At 56.5% G+C, this 17829-nt stretch overlaps 2 protein-coding genes and 1 long non-coding RNA gene across 3 annotated transcripts; 1 reads left to right on the top strand and 2 right to left on the bottom strand.

Moving 5' to 3' along the window:
- Positions 1 to 2305: 2305 nt before the first annotated feature.
- On the bottom strand, positions 2306 to 8406 carry CNP (2',3'-cyclic nucleotide 3' phosphodiesterase). Its single transcript, XM_027896043.1, has 4 exons — positions 8347 to 8406; positions 5675 to 6344; positions 4956 to 5098; positions 2306 to 4486 (listed from the first exon to the last, which is right to left on the bottom strand). The coding sequence occupies exons 1-4, from the start codon at positions 8347 to 8349 to the stop codon at positions 4034 to 4036; spliced, it is 1269 nt and encodes a 422-aa protein (XP_027751844.1). The 5' UTR covers positions 8350 to 8406; the 3' UTR covers positions 2306 to 4033.
- An 838-nt stretch (positions 8407 to 9244) lies between these two features.
- TTC25 (tetratricopeptide repeat domain 25) lies at positions 9245 to 16894 on the bottom strand. The gene is made up of 11 exons (XM_027896041.1): positions 16648 to 16894; positions 16260 to 16391; positions 15822 to 15975; positions 13999 to 14060; positions 13145 to 13295; positions 12390 to 12614; positions 11872 to 12079; positions 10308 to 10394; positions 9919 to 10115; positions 9667 to 9767; positions 9245 to 9460 (listed from the first exon to the last, which is right to left on the bottom strand). Exons 1-11 carry the CDS (start codon positions 16756 to 16758, stop codon positions 9260 to 9262), a joined length of 1629 nt encoding a protein of 542 aa, XP_027751842.1. The 5' UTR covers positions 16759 to 16894; the 3' UTR covers positions 9245 to 9259.
- On the top strand, positions 14177 to 16260 carry LOC114063642. Its single transcript, XR_003572588.1, has 3 exons — positions 14177 to 14563; positions 14930 to 15051; positions 16049 to 16260. It is a non-coding gene; the product is annotated as an uncharacterized LOC114063642 (long non-coding RNA).
- Positions 16895 to 17829: the final 935 nt, after the last annotated feature.

Genomic DNA, 17829 nt, shown 5'->3' with positions numbered 1-17829 from the left:
GAACGGTTTGGGCTGGAAGGGACCTTTAAAGGCCATCAAGTCCAACCCCCTGCCATGGGCAGGGGCACCCTCCACTAGGATGCCCTGAGCTCTGTCCCTGTTCCCCTCTGCACAGAGCAGGGGCTGAGCGGGGTTTGGTGGCACCCATCACCTCAGGGCAGCAGCAGCGCGGGTGGCACTGTGACCTCCACCGTGTCCCAGCACGGCCTGGGGATGTGGGACTGCTTCTTTCCAAAAAAATGTGCTCGGTTGAGCGTTGCCTGGAGCATTGCCTGTGCACACAGAGGTTATTATCCGTGGGTTGTGGATGTGTGTAGCCAGGGGGAACAGGAGTGCCACTGCTCCAGCTGCTCGCAGCCCCCCTGCGTGTCCTCTGGCTCCACGGGAGCCACTGGACGTGGGGATTTGCCACAGACACTGAATGGGTGTCTTCAAGGGGTGTTATCCCTGAGCTATTTCTAGAAGGGCAAGGAGCTGATGGAGGTGCAGGAGGCAGGTGCTGCCCCCGAGGCTCAGGCGTGGTGGGATGGACACGATCAGGTGTGGTCTGACACTCCCTGCTCTTTGGTGTCACTCCCAGCCAGCTCCAGCCTGGCAGCTCCTGCCCAGGGTCTCCCAGGGGGAAGGGCCAGTGCAGTGAGAGCTCCTGCCAAATGGGAAAGACCTGGAGAGAGAAGAGTTGAGAGCCAGACCAGGCTGGTGTGTCAGGAGAATCTTCCACCAGTCATGCTGGGAGTAGTTCTGAATAGCTCAAGAAGGGGCTGTCAGCTTCTCCAGGGAAGTTGTGAACTACAGGAAAAGTGTGTGGGGAGTGTGGCTGTGGGCAGGGCCGGCCTGTGGGGGCTCTGCTGTGGGACTGCAGCGTTTGCAGGAAGATAGGAGTTGTTTGGCTGTTAGACTTTCCCTTGGATGTGGTTTTGCCCGATCGTGCTCATGGAATCATGGAGTGTTTGGGGTTGGAGAGCTGTGAAGATCATTCAAGGGGTTCTGGTCACTCTCTTTCACTGGCTCCTTGTTGCTTTGGCTGCACAGGAAGGTACCAGGTTTGCTGTTTGAACACTCCTGGGAGTGTTCAGTGAGCAGGATCCCCAGTGCTGACAGCTGCTGGCTGTTGTAAATACAGGAATGCAAGTTGGGAAAAAAAACAGGAGAAGGAAAAAAAACGTTCAGGGACAACAGTATTATCCATTATCCGTGGAGCAGTGGGTCCCTCCACTCTCTGTAACTGCCAGGATACAAAGTGGGAGCTGCTGTGCTGTCGTGGTGTTTCTGGCACTGAGGCTGGTCCAGCCCCGGTTCCGCTGCCCCCAAACAGGGTCAGGCCAGGTGCTGCTTTGCCACTTCCAAACGACTTCCTCAGTTTCAGTAATAATAACTCTACATATTCCCTTATCTCCAGTGGATGGTTCTCATCCTGTTCAAATTCGTGCCTTGTCCCCAGGGAACAGGATGCCCCCTGTGCTGCACCCACCCCGTCCCTGGAGCGGTGCCGGTCCCCAGGTGGCTGTGGCAGGGCTGTGACAGGGACAGGTGGCAGCAGCTGGGGGGGCCATTCCCTGTGCCCCAGGCCTTGTGTGACTGTAGGAGCTGGTGTGTAACTCTTTGGCCTTCCTGCCAGGCCTGGCTCTGCCGCTGTCAGGGATGGGGTTATCCCTTCTCAGAGCAGTGCTGGGTGTTTTCCCTTGCCCAGACCTGAGTTCAGAGGGACAGCTCTGGTCTGTTGCTGTGAGGGGGGAGCTGGGACACTGCGCCTGAGCTGGAGCACGGGGGGTGCCCTGGGAGGGCAGGATCCGTGGAGAGCCTGGCTGCCATCCCAGCCTGTCCCACTCCCCCATCCCCCTCCCTGCTGTCCCTTCATGGCTTGTGTGGAGAGTGTGGTGTGAGGCAGAGTCAGAGGGGCTGTGTGTGGAGCACCCCAAGCCCCTCAGTGCATGTGAGTCGTGGTGGTCACGACGTTACGGAATAGTCCGGGCAAATCCAGGCGCCGATGCGAAGCCACTCGGAGAGGAGCTTGTCCCTGCGCTGCCGTATTTATCTGAATTGGAATTCGGAATGTTTACCTCAGTGTACATAGCTCAACCTTTCCCTGGGAGGAAAGGGGAATTGCATGGAGCAATCGCTGTCCCATCGCTTTGCCAAACTCCTCATCCTCTCCCAGCCAGGCTCCGTGTCGGTACTGACTGTCCTGTCCCTCTTGGACCTTTCTAGGATGTGAATGGTAAAAATGTGAATATTTGTTGTTTACTTCCTTAGCAGAACTCCTGATGCTGTGTTTGTATGGGGAATCAGCCTGAGCAAACCCATATGCAATCGGTTTTACTTTATTATAAACTGTATATGATGTACAAACTAATAAAAACTCAAACGACGACAGTGTCACTGTTGTTCTTGAACAGGCAGATGAAGGAGGTGTTCCAGCTGTGCATTCCAGTGCTGGAGTGGTCTGGATGCTGGGGGTGTGGGCTCAGTTGGCCCCTGGGCAGGTGCTGCCAAAGGCCTTTTCAAGCTTTGGTGGAACAAACCCTTGAGGTTCTGTCAGGAGAGGCCCTGGCTGAGCATTGGGCACTCGACTGCCACCGGTGTGGGGAGCTGGAAGGATTTCTCCATGGAGGGCAGGGAGGGTCACAGGTGATCTGGGTGGATTTATAGCTCACTTCTTTTACATTGTAATGAGAATTTATTATCATTCTTCATTTTGGAACAGCAGGAACTATTTTGCTTTCCCTAAGCAGAGTGTTTGGTTCCAGACAAGCCCCAGAGCTCTCCCTGCTTTTGGCCTCAACGTTTGGAGGAGAAACGCTCCTTACCCCGGCAGTGCTGGGCTCGGGTGAGCTGTGCCCAGTGACAGCCCCAGCCCAGCCCACGCCTCAATCACGGTCAGTATTTACAGTATTAGTGGGTTAATGTCACTCTGCAGCTCCCCAGGCTCTGAGCCAGAGCCGGAGGTCGAGCTGGCACCTGACCTGGGACCATCAGTGGAGCTTCATATTAAATAGGGCCCAGGAGCCACCACCCCGCTGGACCGGGGCCTGGTGGCGCACAAACACGGGTTTCAAGTCAAACATTTAATGACAGAAGTGCTGGGTCAGTAACTTCCAGCCAGGGTTTAGGTTTCGAGCAGACTTGAGTTACGCGGTTACGGTGCCTCCGCTTCCTACACTACGGGGTTAACTCCAGCCTAACTCTTAACATTCAAGTGCATTAGAGGAAGGGAGTAAAATCTTGCATGAAGTGCAGTTCTGTACTTCAGACATGATTTTAGTTTCTATCGAATAAGATGGAAAAGATGTTAGTTCATCTCTTCCACTCCCTGCCAAGGCAGGATTGTTCCCTACAGGACAAGGGTATGGGAACAGTGCTTGGTCCAGCCCAGGTAGGGGGAATTGGCCAGAACTGGCTGCCTGTGCTGGTGTTTCACTTGTTTCCCCCTAAGTCCATGGTGGGTGTCTTTAAGACATCACCTGGCACTGTGCCTTCCTCCAGGAGGAGCTGGGCTGGAGCTGGGCAGCAGTGGGATGGGGGCTGCCAGGACCTGCTGCCCTCAGCAAGGTCTGTCCTTGGGGGCCAAACCCCTTGGTACGGGGCCACCCCTGACAGGAGTGAGCCACGCCTGGGTCTCGCTGGTTCTGGTTCTGACCCTGGGTGTGGGAGGGGAGGGACATCCTGCAGTGCCCTTGGCTTCAGAGCAGCGACCAACAGGCTTTGGTCAGTGCCGACAGGTAAAAGATCGAACGATTGTGGTTCAGAGGGAAGCGATAAAAGCCCAGAGCTGATCTTCCTCCAAGGAAGAAAACAAGCAGGACACCCTGGCTGGTTCCCTCCAAAACTCTCCCATTAAAATCTGTGACAGTTTCAGTCAGGAGTTGCTTGTTTTCTTCCTTGTCCTGAGGCCGATAACTCCCCAGAGGCTTCACCCTGGGGTGGGCAGAAGGGTTGACTTTAGTAAAGGTACAATTATTTCTCTTTACACTTTAGGGTTATGGGAGTTACTTGCCTTTTAAAAACAAACCGAGGAGCTGCCCTGCCCGTGCTCCTAGATGATGGTGCAGGAGCTAAAGGCAGATCCCCGTTTGTTGGTGCTCTGCGTTGGCACGAGTTTCCCCTTCCCGTAGTACCCCGAGAATATCGCCCTCACATCGATCTTTTTAGAGAGGACGAGCATCCACATACCGTTATCAAAATACAGCAGTTTCCCTCCTCCAATTTCCCCCACTTGCTCCCCTTTGTTCCCCGCCTTCTCCAGCTTCACGAACTCCAGCAGGTCGAGCCCGGTCTGCACGGCCTCGACGCCGTTGGCGCAGCCGAGGGTGATGTGGGCCCGGCTGCCCCGCGGCAGGTTGTCCGTGGGCAGGATCTTGTCGGCGTCCCCGGGCCAGAGCGGCAGCTGCTGCTCGCTCAGCTCGATGCGAGCCCCGACAGTCTTTGTGGTGATGAACAGCGCCGAGATGGAGAGGGTGAAGCCTTTGCCGTAGGAAGCCTTGACGGCCTGGAGGAGAGGGACACACACGTGGAAGCGTCAGTGCCTGCGGGTGGGGATTCACCGTCCCCAGGCTCAGGGGAAATGTGGCTGCTCACAGTGGGTTTGGGGCTTGGGTACATCTTTATCCTTCGCAAATTGCAGTATTTTACTTGGGCTTATCTGCTCTGAAATAATCTGTCTGGGAGAGTCAATACCTCAGTTCATCATCCTTCAGCTCACTCTGCTGGAGATGATGCTGGAGGGGAGGGTGTGATGGTGGGGGGGAGGTGGGAGTATTTTGTTTGGAAATAGGAAATAATCATCTACACAATTCTGAGTCTTCTGCTCATGCCACATGGATGTAGTTCCTGTCCCTACCTTTGGCCTCTGGCTCAGAGCAAAGTCCCTCCTCTGCCCACCCCGAGGCTCGTGGATTCCCTGCTGGGGAGGGAGGGACACTGGGGGTGTGGGGAGGAGTTGGGACCCCAGCACTCACTTCCTGCTGCGCGTATTCCTCAGCTCCGGCTGCTTTTCCGAACTCGGTGTATTTCGTGGTGCAGTGCAGGACCCCGGGTGGCCTCTTCACGAAGTAGCTGGTGAGATCTATTTTTACTTTGGGATCATCAATAGCAGAAGCGACTGCAAATACAGGTAAAGAACATCACTGTCACAAAGTCCTCCCCCCAGTGTCACCCCGTGAGCCCAAGTCCCATCTCAAATCCCTTTCCCACCCTGTCCTTCACCTCATCTTTCTGGCTGCTGGGGAGCACTGGGTGGGTAGCTGAGCCCCTCCTCACCCCCAGGCTCACCACAGAGGTAGCCAGAGAACAGAATCCTCTGCATGTCAATGTGGCTTGTCTTAACCCCGATGATGTGAGTCCCTTAAGGGATAGGATTGTTCAGCCTTTCCCATTTCTCTCTGGCTCTGTCTTTGTCCCACGCAGCCCATCAGAACCAGGGGACACCTGGGACCCCACGTCCCACTGCTGCCACCTGAGCCTGGTGCCCTGTGGGGCCAGAACTGAAAAGACTTCTTGGGAAAAACCCTTTAATTTATTTTTACTTAAAAATCAACTTTGGCAGCGATGGGGACCAGGTTAGTAGCTTTAAAAAGCTTTTCTTGTTGACAAGTTCAACTAGAAATTGGCTTTAGGAGCTGATTAGACTTGTTAGCATCAACAGGTAAAAACATGGTAAGACCATGTCTATACATACAGTATTTACTCTCCTTTTTGAAGGCTTTGAGGCTCCCAAGCTCATCCAAGAAAGCCTGGCCGGCCTTTCTCAGGATCTCTGAACTTCTTTTGCTCAAAAACCACCCAAAATACATGGGGAGGAATTCCTTCTCCAAGCTTGGCTTCATCTTCTTCAGCTCTTCCACAGACAGTTTCCACTGGTTCTTGTCCTTCAGCTGGGGACAATCCAAGCGCCAGGGGGTTTTGGGCTCGGCGAAGATGACTTTGTACCGGTACTTGTCGGCAATGTCAAAGAGCTGCTCCAGCCGCTCCCGCTCGTGGTGAGTGTCATCCAAAACGATGACGCTGATCTCCCGTTTGCAATAGTCAACTAGATCCTCGTCCACCTTGGAGTACTCTTCGGGAATGGAGCTTCTTATTACCGGTGTGATTTTATAGTGATCGACAGAGATGACCTTGCAGGCGTCCTTGTACCGATCGTGGATGGCCTGGGCCAGGGTGGACTTCCCGCTGCCAGGCAGGCCCCGGAGGATGAAAAAGGTTTTGGATTCCTTGAGCGTGGAGATGGTGTCTTCGTCGTCCAGGAAGGGGAACTGCAAACTCTCAGGTCTCTCTTTCGCTGATTGAGTAGACATTTTTCTAAATATTTTAGGCAGGAAAGTGTGACTCTTCTTGGAGAAGCCTCTGTTCTGAAATGGGAGGAGAAAACACTTTGCAGGGCAGGAACCCCAGAGACCACGTGGCCCCACTGGGAGAGAGAGAGTGCAGGGAGCACCTTTCCCCCCATCCTCACTCGGGTGCCCTGCTGGGCTGAAATCCCCTCCCGCAGCTGCCCTGGCTGGACCTGCTCCTTGTCCCACCCACGGGCTGAAGGTGCAGCCCCGCTCCCCCTTCCAGGCCTCGGCAGCTGCAGTTCTGCCCCACCAGGAAGGGGAAGTTTTACCCACGGCGTGGCAGCAGCTCCTCGTGTGACAAATTGAGTCTGAGCACTTGAACAAACCCCTGTGCCTGCCGGATGCTGAGGGCGCAGCGAGACCCGGGGAAGCCCAAGGGGAACCGAAAGGCCCAGCAGGTGCTCTCAGAGCTGCCACACTCTCCTCCCTTCACCTGAATCACACACTCCATCCCCAGGGAAGGGGCTGTTTGCTAGAGCAGCCTGAAAGGATGATGCTGTCTCTGTCTGAGCTGCACTGGAGATCAGCGCCCGAGCGCTGAGGAGGAGGGAATTAGAGCTCCTCTTGGGAAGAGAAACTGAGTTTGCTTCCAGGAAAACCCAACCCCTCTTTGCAGCTGCCGGGGAGGGCAGAACTCGAAAGTGAAACCTCGAGTGCTGAAGGAAAGGAAACACTTTTGTCTGGCAGCAGCGAGCACGCTGCTGGGAGCTGGAGCTGGCACGGGCTCTCCCTCCCCTCCTGCCAGCAGCTCCTATAACTGGAATCCCAGATTAATTCCCAGCAGGGCCTGGGAAAACGCTGGGCTGGAAGGAAGTGAGGGGTTTCTCCAGCTGGGGGAGTTCACTATAGCATCAATGGGGCACTCGCTGGTTTTGGGTCAATAAATGAACTCTCCACCAGCCCAGCCTGAGACCCACTGGAGCCAAAGGCCATGGGAGTGATGCCCAAGGAGTGAGTTTTGCCTCTGATGCAAAATCGAGAGATTTTTTCGTAAAACCTGACTCCTCTGCCTGGGGCAGAAAGCTGCATTTCCTCTTTACAGACTGATGCTGTCGTTTAAAAAACCCCACTTTTCAGGTGCTGAATTTCCCCATCTCTTTATTCCAGAACTTGGAGGGGGGTTTGGTTCCAAATGCCTGGGGAGCAGGACCAGGACCCCACAGCTCCCACGGGCACTGCCTGCCCCAGGGTCAGCTGCAGGACGGAGACCCCGAGTGCTCTGGGGCTTGTGTGAAAAGAAATGGGCCCGCCAGAGCATCGGACACCCCCGAGCTCCAGAGACCCCCGGGCTCTCCAGGGACCTCTGCTGCCTTCCCAGTGGACTCGGGGCTCCCAGGTCCTCACAGAGGAGGAAGCAGGTGAGTCACCTGGAGCTCTGTTCTTGCTCGCAGTGCAGGTGCCCCGTTTGCCGGGGGGTCGCAGAGCCGGAGCCGGTGCCGTGCTGTCCCCGCACCGCGCTGTCCCCGCACCGCTCTGTCCCGCGGGCGGGGGCCGGGGCCGCTGTTCTGCCGCGGCAGCTGCTGAGGGGACTGAGGCGCTTTTCAGCCCCGCGAACAAAGGAACAATCACGGGCCCCCCCCGGGCCATTGTTCGCCGCCGGCTCGGGGACAACGGGCGCCTTCACGGCCCGGGCCGGGTGGACAAAGGCCCCGCAGAGCGCGGGGTGCGGGGTCCCTCCGGACAATCCCCCATTGAGCCCGGCCCGGCCCCCCCGCCGCCCCCACAAAGCTCCCGCTTGTCTCCGGCTCCCCGCGGGACAGGGGCTCGCGTGGATGGAGCGATCGCTCCCGGCTCTGGGCTGCCGGTGCCCCGGTGGCCCCCGGGGTGTGCCGGGACCCCCAGAACGGAGCCACGGGGACCCCGGGGCCGTTCTTGGGGCCCAGCTGCCCCCGCATCCCCTCAGACCCAGCGCCCACGTGTCGGCCACGCCGCGGGCGCTTCCTCCCCCCGGCAATCGCAACCACTGCCCGGGCGGAGCGGCCGTCCCGGTCCCCATCCCCATCCCGGCCCCGCTTACCATGGTGAGGGCAGCGGCTCCGGGGCGGCCGCCGGTGCGGAGCGGCGCGGCGCGGAAGCGGCTTTGGGGCGGGCGCGGCCGCAGCCCCTTTCATAGCCCCGGGGCTCGCCCGCCCCGCGGGGCTGGGACGAGCCCTCCCCTGGGGCTCAATCCCCGCCCCGCCCGGCCCGGCCCGGCCCGGGGATGCTGCCGGGACAGCCCTGGGCCGGGAGAGGGGATAAGAGGAGAGAGGAGGCTCTGAGAGCGGCGGCGGCTCAGCCCAGCTCCTTCCCTGCTCAGGACACACCACTCCACTGCTGGGTATGTCTCTTGTTCAACATTTATTATTTAATCTTCCCACCTCTGCTCTACTTTCCCCCGTTGCTGTCCTTCATTTCCATGTCCGTTTCCTCATCGCCGGCGTTTCCGTGTGCTTCTGTATCGTTCCCGCCTTCCTCTTTTGGCTTTTCATCTTGATTTCCCGTGTCTTGTTCCTCTTCTTCCCTCTCTCTGTCCTTCTCAGTCTTGTTTTTTGTGTTTTCTGTGTCGTTCCCATTTTTTTCTTCTGGCTTTTCATCTTTATTCCCCGTGTCTTGTTCCCCTTTCTCCCTCTCTGTGTCCTTCTTAAGCTTGTTAATTCTTGTTTTTTCACGATCTGGGGAGGAATAAGCAAATTTTAGCCAAGTCCCAGCACTCAGCAGTCGGCCCAGGCTCTTTCATCCCCACCAGGAATCTCTCGCTCTCAGGAGCCCCTGTTTGCTGGGACAGGAGGTGCTGGGAAGCAGCACCAAGGGGAGCAGCCCCAGGGTCTGCAGGCACAGAGCCCTGCCAGGACCCCTCACCAGGCCTGGGGAGGGCCGGGGTGTTGGTGACACCGGCCCCGGGGTGCAGGGGCCACTCAGGGAGCGCGCCCATCTGGACTTGCACCGAGATTTTAATTCAATACTTGGAAGGGAATGGGTGCTGTGGGAATCCTAAGGTGCAGCTGCTGTGCTCCAGAAGAGGCAAGTGGGGAGTTTTTCCATTTCTGGGGGCAGAGGTGGGAATGACAAGTACCTCTCCGGAAGGGAACCGTCGCTTCTTTGCCGCCTTCGCTCAGCTGCTTGATGTAGCTTTTGCTCACCTTATCCAAGGCCTGGAAGGGAGGTGGCTCTTAATAAAAGCCCTGGAATTGCAGTTACATACCCAAGTTTTTCCTCTTTCCTTTTGCTCTCTGCTGTCCTTTCCTACCATAAAACCCTTCATTTCTCCAGCATTACTGCCTGGAGTATCCCAGTTAGGAAAACAGCTGCTCATGGATGCTGTGCCCTGAGCTCCTCCTCCCTGCAGCAGCCCCCTTACCACAAGGATGGTGTTTTGAGCAGCCTGGTCAGGCACAAGCTTCGCCTTCTCCAGGGCACTTTCAAAGTTCAGGATTGCAGACCGGTAATCCTTTAATTTCACTGGAACACACAAGGATATCAGCTGGTTTAACCCAGGATCAGGAGAACCACCAGAGGTTGATCTGAGGGCTTGCTTTGGCTGTTAAATCCCAGAGATGTTATCAGAATGGCTTCTCCACCCTGAGAGCAAAACCTGTGCCCACCCCCTTACCTTGTGCCTGTGCCACCAGCACGGTGGCGTGGAGCTGCCACTCCACATCTCCCTCTTCATCCGCTGACTCCAGAGAATTCTCTCCACAGTCTAGGGCTGTTTCAGCATCACCCAGCTCGAGGTAACACCGGCCGATGTCATGGAACAGACAGGCCTTCTCCAGGTCGGATTTTGCCATTGGAATCCTCTTCTCCCAGCTTCAAGCAGAGTAAGACAGGCAGTTATCGACTGTCACTGGGTGCAGTTACAATTCAACCACTCATTTGACAGCTGAGGGTTCAGGTAGGAAAACCTCCCCAGCCCCTGCTGCAGTGGGAACACGCAGCTGCAAAGCCATGGCCTGGGTCAGTGCAGGCCCCCCCGTGGCCTTCCTGCTGGGCTGTACTCACGTGTTGATGGCCTGCTGGAACCTGCCGGTCCGGGCGTACACGCGGCCGATGTTGTCCAGGGCCCGGGACATGGAGTCGGGCAGAGCACTGGGACAGGGAGACAGAGGAGTTGTGGCACTGGAATTGTCCTGCTCCTGATTCACTCTGAGTCCCTTTGGTGTTCCCTGTGGCCTCAGGGAAGTGTTGGGGAGTAAAGGGCCCAGGTCAGACTGAAAGCCATGAAATTAAGGTCAATTTTTGATTCTATTTACAGCTGGCAACTGACCCCATGAGACACAGGGGAAGAGGTTAAGCTTTATCTTTGATTATTGTTATTTTTTGTGCAAATCTGGCATTCCTTGTAAAAGTCTTTCCACTTTTCTTTGTCTCAGTTTCCCTCTGGGTCCCTGGCGTTCATGGACGAACTCCGTCTTCCAAAGGGAAGACCCAAAAATGTGTCTGCAGGCTCCTGGCACCAGCCCTGCTCCCTGTGCTTGGACTGAGCTTTGCTCCATGCCACAGGCAGCTCCTATAACAACGGAGTCTGGGGGCTTTAGTTTTTTTTCCTTAATTATCCTTGCTCCTGTCTTTGGAAGTGGCTTTCCTCAGAGAGCGGCTCTCTCCTTAGAGAAGGAAAAAACCCCCGAGCGAAGCAGACAAATGAGATGGGAATCATGGAATAACCCACTGGTTTGAGTGGGAAGGGGCCCTGAGGATCATCCAGTTCCAGCTCCCCCGCCACGCGCTCATTAACGCGAATCATTAACGAGTCATTAACGGCGTTTCCAGCTGCGGCCGCCAGAGGGCGCGGCCCGCCCGTCACCGCGGCCTTTGGGTCCTTAAAGGAACTGGAAAAGGGTCCTAAAACCAGGTAACTCCTCCTGCCTCTCTCCTGCTAATTCCTGCCTTTATCTGGCGTACCTGGGGACTGGGACCGCCAGGAGAGAGGCCTCCATTTCCTAAAACAACATTCATTTCCAAAGGGATTTTTGAAAGTGAGAAACAACCCGGCAGGGACAGTTTGAAAGCCCGGTACCATAGTGGCAAAAATAAACCCCAAACCACTTCAATTCAAGCCACTATTCCATGTTTTCTCGTGTGCTTTGAAAACTGTTACTAAGACTACGTTTTGCTCCACTGTGGTTCAGCTGGAAGAGCTGCAGGATGTGTCCAGTGTGGGCAGGTAAGTGCACCTGGGAGAGACCTTCATTTCAAGCTGCTCTCATGGTCTGAATGAAAAGGGTTTCAAGACGAAATGTAGCAGAAAACTGGTGCAATTTCAAGCCTGAGCTTCCTGAGAAGGAAGTGTTTGCTCGAGGCTCAAGCGCTGAGACTGGGACTCGTGTTCTTTCACTTTGTTTCAGCAGAGGTTTCAGTGTGCCCTGGGCTCTAGGTCCTTGAAAATCCGCTTCAGGCTCCTTATTTTTGAAACAGTGAAGATATAAAGTCACCAGAGACCCTGATAGACGGGCAGAGCTGAATGTGTGGCCCTCCAGATGAGAATTACACCATTACCTGGTAGCTCAAACACCCCCACAGAGGTACTTTCCCCTTTCCCCGCCCGCCTGAACCTCCCAGCACTTACTTCTGCCTGGCACAATCCAGATCCCTCCTGTAGCTGCGCAGAGCTGCCTCCATCTGCCCCATCTCCGCCTGCGCGTTCCCGATGCAGCTGTGGAGCCTCCCAATCAGTTCACTCTTGTTGGGAACTTCATCCTCTGCCCACCCTTGTATCTTTTTCAGGACACGCTCAGCTTTCCTGCAGCTTTCCTCAGCAGAGCCTCTGGCCAGCACTGGGGACAGGGAGCTGAGTTTGACACCGGGGAGTGACACGGAGATATTGAGAAGTTGTGGATTCCCCAGCCCTGGGAGTGTTCCAGGCCAGGTTGGACGGGGGCTTGGAGCAACCTGGGCTAGTGGAAGGTATCCCTGCCTATGGCAGCTGGATGAGATTTACGGTCCCTTCCAACCCAAACCATCCCGGGATTCTGTGATACTGGGGAAGGGACACCCAGTGCAGGGGCAACCCTCAGGCAAAGGCTAGGAATGGTCAGAGCTCCCCAGAGCAGTGGGAGGCACTCAAGCTTCCAGCCAGGAACCTACTGAGCTCAATGTCCTCCATGTCCTTCGCGATGGATCTGGCAACTTCGGCCGGTTTCCGTCTCCCATCCCCCATCCACCTCTGCTGCAGGAGCCGCCGCTCGTACAGCCGGGCGTAGATCGGCTTCTGCTGCTGCCAGAAGTCCCGGCGCTGGTTCAGGTAGGAGATGCCATCCAAAACCAGGTCTTCGACTTTGCCCCCCTGCCTCATGTTGGTCTGCATCAAGTCTGGAAACGGGATAAGACGGAATCCGGGTGAGTATCAACGGACCTGAGGTGGGGGAATTGCTTGGGAATGTTCTTCTGGTCTGACAGAGGCAGTCCTGGAAACTAAAGTGTCCTGTGCTCCTCAGAGCTGAGCTGATGGGGGAGTTACCAGCATTTATATCGAGCCCACAGAGGAGTCACAGCCCCACGAGCAGCGCTCGGCACCGAGCGCCAGAGTCAGCGGGTTTGTCGTTGTGACAGAACTTCAGTCACTTACAACGAAGCTGTTTCTCTTCATTTCATCGGCACAGGTTGCTCTGAGTTGATTTATCGATGGGGAAGGAAATAAGCCCCTAGTTATAAATGCTGGACCTGGCTCCAAACCACCTGCCCGTGTCCAGCACCGCGTGCTACGTGAGCTCCGGCACGAGTAAGGAAGAGTCACAGGGACAACAACGAGGAGGAAAAAACAAAACAAAACAAGGATAAGAGAAAAAGAAAAACAGAACCTGCTTGGAAGGAACATATAGGTAAACACAATGGAGAAACACCTTCATCCTTGAGCAACTTCTGCAGGAAGGTCTTGTCATCATAGAGCTGTCCCAGAAGCTCTCGCTCTGTTTTTGGATTCTTCACACGCTGCTTCTTCTTCGTCCCTTTGTGGTCCTTAGTCGGTTTGGTTTGCAGTTTCTGGTTTCTGCTCTGCAGTGAGTAAAAAGCAAAGGAAGTTGGGGGAGCTCAGTGGGGAACACTGGAATGATCAGAATTCTCTTATGCTCCATAAAAGGCAGCTTATTTTTTAATTAAAAGCAAAAAGTCAGTGTCTCACCAGCTGCTTTGGTCACGAGCAAGTGAAATTCTGCAGCCAGTCGTGCTCCCTCAGGACTAAGAGGGTGTTACAGGAAAAGCAAGAACTACTTTTGGCCTCTTAGAGGAACAAGACCCTACTGCCATGGAGCACCCAGAAGTGAAGCAATTTAGAAAGTGTCCATTATCAAAACCGTGACCCTTCAGCTTTAGGCAAACCCAAAATCAATATTGGAGCTCGTGGCACCCTCCTGACCTCCAGCTGTTACTCATTAGCCTCGGGTGGGTGACCAGCAACACCCCCAGGAAGGGGCTGGGGGGGAATCCCACACTGGGCTTTGTTCCCCCCCATGGCTCTTCCTTGCCCTTCTGCATTCTCCTTTCAGTTCTGGGTAGCTTGAGCCAGACCTGCATTAGAAGCAGGTGATAAACACTCCTGATGGGTCAGTGTGTTTTAATGCTCAGGGAGCCCTTCAGCAGACCCGCTGTACAGCACCCGTGTCCCTGCAGGGACTGTCTCCCCTCCTGTGACCATTCCAGGCAGTTTTAGCGTTGCAACCCCTCTAGAAGCTTCTCCAGCCAGAGCTGTGTGCTGTACCTCTGCCTGCCTGCTCACGAAGCCCAGCTCCTCCTTGTTCTCCAGCTTCACCGAGGCTGGATCTGCAGACACAGAGGGGACCCGTGTCAGTGCCCACAGCAGCCACGCGGGCTCTTGTCAGCAAAATGCCCATAAAGGTGCCAACCCCAAAACGTTCAGTTTGAACTGAAGCTTCTCTGATCCTGCCGCGTGAAGCACAGGCAGGGAAGCACTTTGGGGATGTGCCCCGTTAATGTGTGTGCATTTCCCAACTATTCAAACATCCATATCCACGCTGTGTTTCCTTGCTTCCCTGCACCTTGGAGCTATTGATTGATTTTAAAAAAATCAGTTTTCTAGTTTTTTAATCCGCTCCTGTACCTGCAGCCCAGGGGCTCGAGGGAAGTTAAGAGATCTTGCCTTGAGCCCGGGAAGACTCCACTGGGAGCTGTGGCAACACCTGATCACCGTGCTAAGCTCAGGAAGCAGCAGGAATGGAGGAAAACAAGCCAGATGTGGAAACTTTCCCTGTTTTTTAAATAACTACTCTGTATGAAAGCGCCGCAGGCTCTGGCGCCACTGGCACGTGAGTTAATCCCTGGCACTGGGGGAGGGCTGGAGTTTGGAAATTTCGGGGGAGGGAGGCCTGGCCTATCTGGGGATCTGTGCAGGGTGTGAGCGGGGCGTGCTGGGCAGGGATAGGCTCAGGGATAGGCTCCGGGATGCTCTGGAGGTTCCAACTCGCCCGGCGGGTTTGGCAGCCCCGGGGTGGAGAGGGGGCTGAGCATGGGGCTCCCTGCACGTGTCAGCCCCAGGTGAGGGAGGTGTGTGTGTGCCCCAGACTGGCACAGACTGCCTGTGCCCAGCAGTGTGGCTGAAGAGAAAAACTGAGGGCCAAGTTCTCCGTGTGTTTGGAACCCCACGAGGTCTTTGGCCTCTCGTGTCTCTGCAGGACCCGCTGGTGATCCGAGCCAGGAGTGATGAAAGCAGAGCTCGTTGCAAGAGTCAACAGTTTCACTGCTCTTGTGCAATGGAAATTGGAGGAGAGTCAGGATTTCGGGAGGCCAGTCTCAGGTAGCATGGCACATTTCATTGCAAACTTTAAATATTGGGATAAAGATCTCAAAATTGATTCTGGCATTAGGTGGTCTCTGGAATTAGTGCTGGAGGTGGATCATAGAATTGGCAGAATCCCAGCATGGTTTGGGCTGGAAGGGACCTTAAAGCTCATCCAGTCCCACCCCCTGCCATGGGCAGGGACACCTTCCACTATCCCAGGTTGTTCCAACCTGGCCTTGGACACTTCCAGGGCTGGGGCAGCCACAGCTTCTCTGGGCTGCCTGTGCCAGGGCCTGCCCACCCTCACAGGGAAACATTTCTCCCCAGTACCCCAATTTACCCTGCCCTTTCTCAGCATGAACCAATCCCCCCTTGTCCTGGCACTTCAGGCCCTTGTAAATAGTCTCTGTCCACCTTTCTTCTTGGCTCCCCTCACACACTGGGAGGCCGCTGGTGAGATGATCTGCTCTGGTCTGTACTCTTTGCAACATTTCCATGGCAACTTTGGAAATTTTAGTATCAGGAGTTACCTACAGAACTGAAGGGATCAGATAGTGTGTGTGAATGGGCACTCAGGGGGGAAAGGAGGAAAAAAAGAACAGGGCTGGGCCTCTTTGTGATGCTTCCTGGTGCTTCTGGGTTCACCTGCCACCGAGCACGTGGACCCAGGAGCAGCAGGGCTGTGGTGTGGGGCCCTTGGGTCACTGTCAGAGCTGATCTGCCATCGGCTGTGCCCTGAACAGCGTCAGCCAGGCTCGTGGGGGCCGGGAAGTGGCACTCCTTACTGCCAATGCAGTTCATAATTGCCTCCTCTGCCTTGTTGATGCCCAGCTGGAACTTGTTCTGGTCCGGGCGGAGCCTCCGGCCTCGATGGTAAAACACCAGCGCGAACTCGAAGTCCCCCATGGTGTAGAGGGTCTCTGCCTTTTGGTAAAGCCCCTGAAACAACATTTGGGAAAAGAAATGATTAAAAAAAAGAGTCCTGTCGTGGACCTCAAGTAACTCCTGACAGGCAGAAGGGAGAGCCCAGGGGTGTCACAACCTGAGTACAACAAACCCCAGTCCTGGAGCTGACTGAGCACCTCCTCTGCTCCAAGAGCAGCAGAAAGTGCTTGGAGTGTTTGGAGTGAGCTGTTCCCTCCCAGCTCTGCCTCAGACCCTGCAGGGACTCACAGATCCAGGCCAGCCCTTGTCCCCCCACTCTCACCACTTCCTCCGGTTACCTCAGTGAACGCTTTGTCTCTTTGGAGCGAGGCTTCAGCATCCTTCAAGGAGTTTTCTGTGTCCCCAAGTTTCAGGAAGCACTTGGAGCGGGTGATAAGGCACTGCTTGTCCCCTGCCCTCAGCTTCAGCGCCTGGAACCACAGACATGGACACATCATCAGCGCTGGACGTGCCACCAGTGCTGCCTCAACCCCACAAACACACAAGTGCAGGTATTTGGTGCCACCTGCGCAGTCTCCACATGGATCCTGATGACAGATGATGATAAAACCCCAGGATTTTTATTGAAAAGAGCTTTCCGCCACCTCTTCTCCCTCCCCTTTGAGGCCCGCCCCGCCCCGGGCATTCCGGTGCCCCCGGGCCGCGCCGCCACCGCGGTGCCCTTACATTGTTGAAGCATCCCAACGCCTTGTGGTGCTGCCCGCGCCGGCTCAGCGTCGTCCCCTCGGTGATGAGGCTGCCGAAGGTGACGATGGGCCCGGGGTCCGGCTCCGCCATGGCCGCGCCGCGCCGCCGTTGCCAGGCAACGAGAAAACTTCCGGTGGAGCCCCCGCCCCCTGGAGTGACGTCAAGCGCGCCCGGTCAGTGCCCACGCGTGTCCCGGTACTGCGGGAGAGGCCCCGGTGCCGACACCGGCACCGACACCTGACCCTGTGGCCCGGCCCGGCCTGGTGTCCGTGCCGTTCTGTTCCCGGAGCCCTGGGCGGTCTCGGTGCCAGCCGCGGTGCCGAACGCCGGGCACGGCCGGTTCCTCCTGCAGGGCCAGCACGGGGGGCAGCCGCCGCCCTCCCCATCCCACCCGCAATCGGTTATTCGGGACCGTTTGGCGCTCGCGGGTGGCCCCGGTACCGGTTTCGCCGCTGCAGTGGCCAGTCCTGGCCAAATAAATGACTAACGGGAAACGCTGCTGGTTCCCTCCCGTCTGCGCTCAAGTCCCGACTTTATTTTGGCGCTGGGTGAGACCTCGCGCCAGGATTCGCGTTCGAGACAATTTGTTCCTGCCAAGTGATTCACGGGGAGGGGGTTAAGTGTCTGTCCGGCTCGAGGCCGGTGACATTTAACGTCACCATGAGGCAATCCGCGGTGCCGGGGCTGTCCCGGGCCGGGCCGGCCTCAGCGGGGGCGGGAGGCGGGGTGGGGGTCACGCCAGGGTGGGGAGACAGAAGGGGCCGAGCCTCGGAGTGGGAGGCTGGTGTGACACACCCCGTCCCCGGAGAGCCGCGCAGGGGATTTCGGGCCGTTGAAGCTTTCGGGAGTAGTTTTCCAGGGATACTTTCCCCACTGGCAGCGCCGGGCGCGACACGCTGTGCCCAGCGAGGTGGGCAGGAGCATCGTGTCCGTGGGGCTGTCGCGGGGCTGCGCCCGGCCTGGTGACACCGTCACGGTGGCACGGCAGCCCGGTCTGAGGATGATGTGTTAGTCACAGGCTGGAAATATCAGGGGAAAAGTGAACGTGGGATGGGTGTTTTCTGGGAAAGCAGCAAAGCCGTGACGGCCGCCGTGAGAGGCTGGTGAGGAAAACGGCACAACGGGGGAGGCAGGACGGCCTTGCCCCCAGCGTTCCCGGTG

Source organism: Empidonax traillii, unplaced genomic scaffold, assembly GCF_003031625.1.
Source record: "Empidonax traillii isolate 1590-97213 ecotype Southwest subspecies unplaced genomic scaffold, ASM303162v1 scaffold476:size613836, whole genome shotgun sequence".
Taxonomy (NCBI): Eukaryota; Metazoa; Chordata; class Aves; order Passeriformes; family Tyrannidae; genus Empidonax; species Empidonax traillii.
This window is presented reverse-complemented; position numbering and strand designations above follow the sequence as displayed.

What these genes read in the sequence shown, in the direction of transcription:
- CNP (XM_027896043.1), bottom strand. An exon ending in CAAAAAGGAGAGTAAATACT is followed by an intron (nt 5,099 to 5,674) that starts GTATGTATAGAC and finishes CTGTATTTGCAG; the next exon opens with TCGCTTCTGCTATTGATGAT. An exon ending in AGGAATACGCGCAGCAGGAA is followed by an intron (nt 4,487 to 4,955) that starts GTGAGTGCTGGG and finishes CCTCTCCTCCAG; the next exon opens with GCCGTCAAGGCTTCCTACGG.
- TTC25 (XM_027896041.1), bottom strand. Translation starts at nt 16,758, where the DNA reads ATGGCGGAGCCGGACCCCGGGCCCATCGTCACCTTCGGCAGCCTCATC. An exon ending in CATGGAGGACATTGAGCTCA is followed by an intron (nt 12,080 to 12,389) that starts GTAGGTTCCTGG and finishes CCCTGTCCCCAG; the next exon opens with TGCTGGCCAGAGGCTCTGCT. An exon ending in TTCCAGCAGGCCATCAACAC is followed by an intron (nt 10,116 to 10,307) that starts GTGAGTACAGCC and finishes CTCTGCTTGAAG; the next exon opens with CTGGGAGAAGAGGATTCCAA.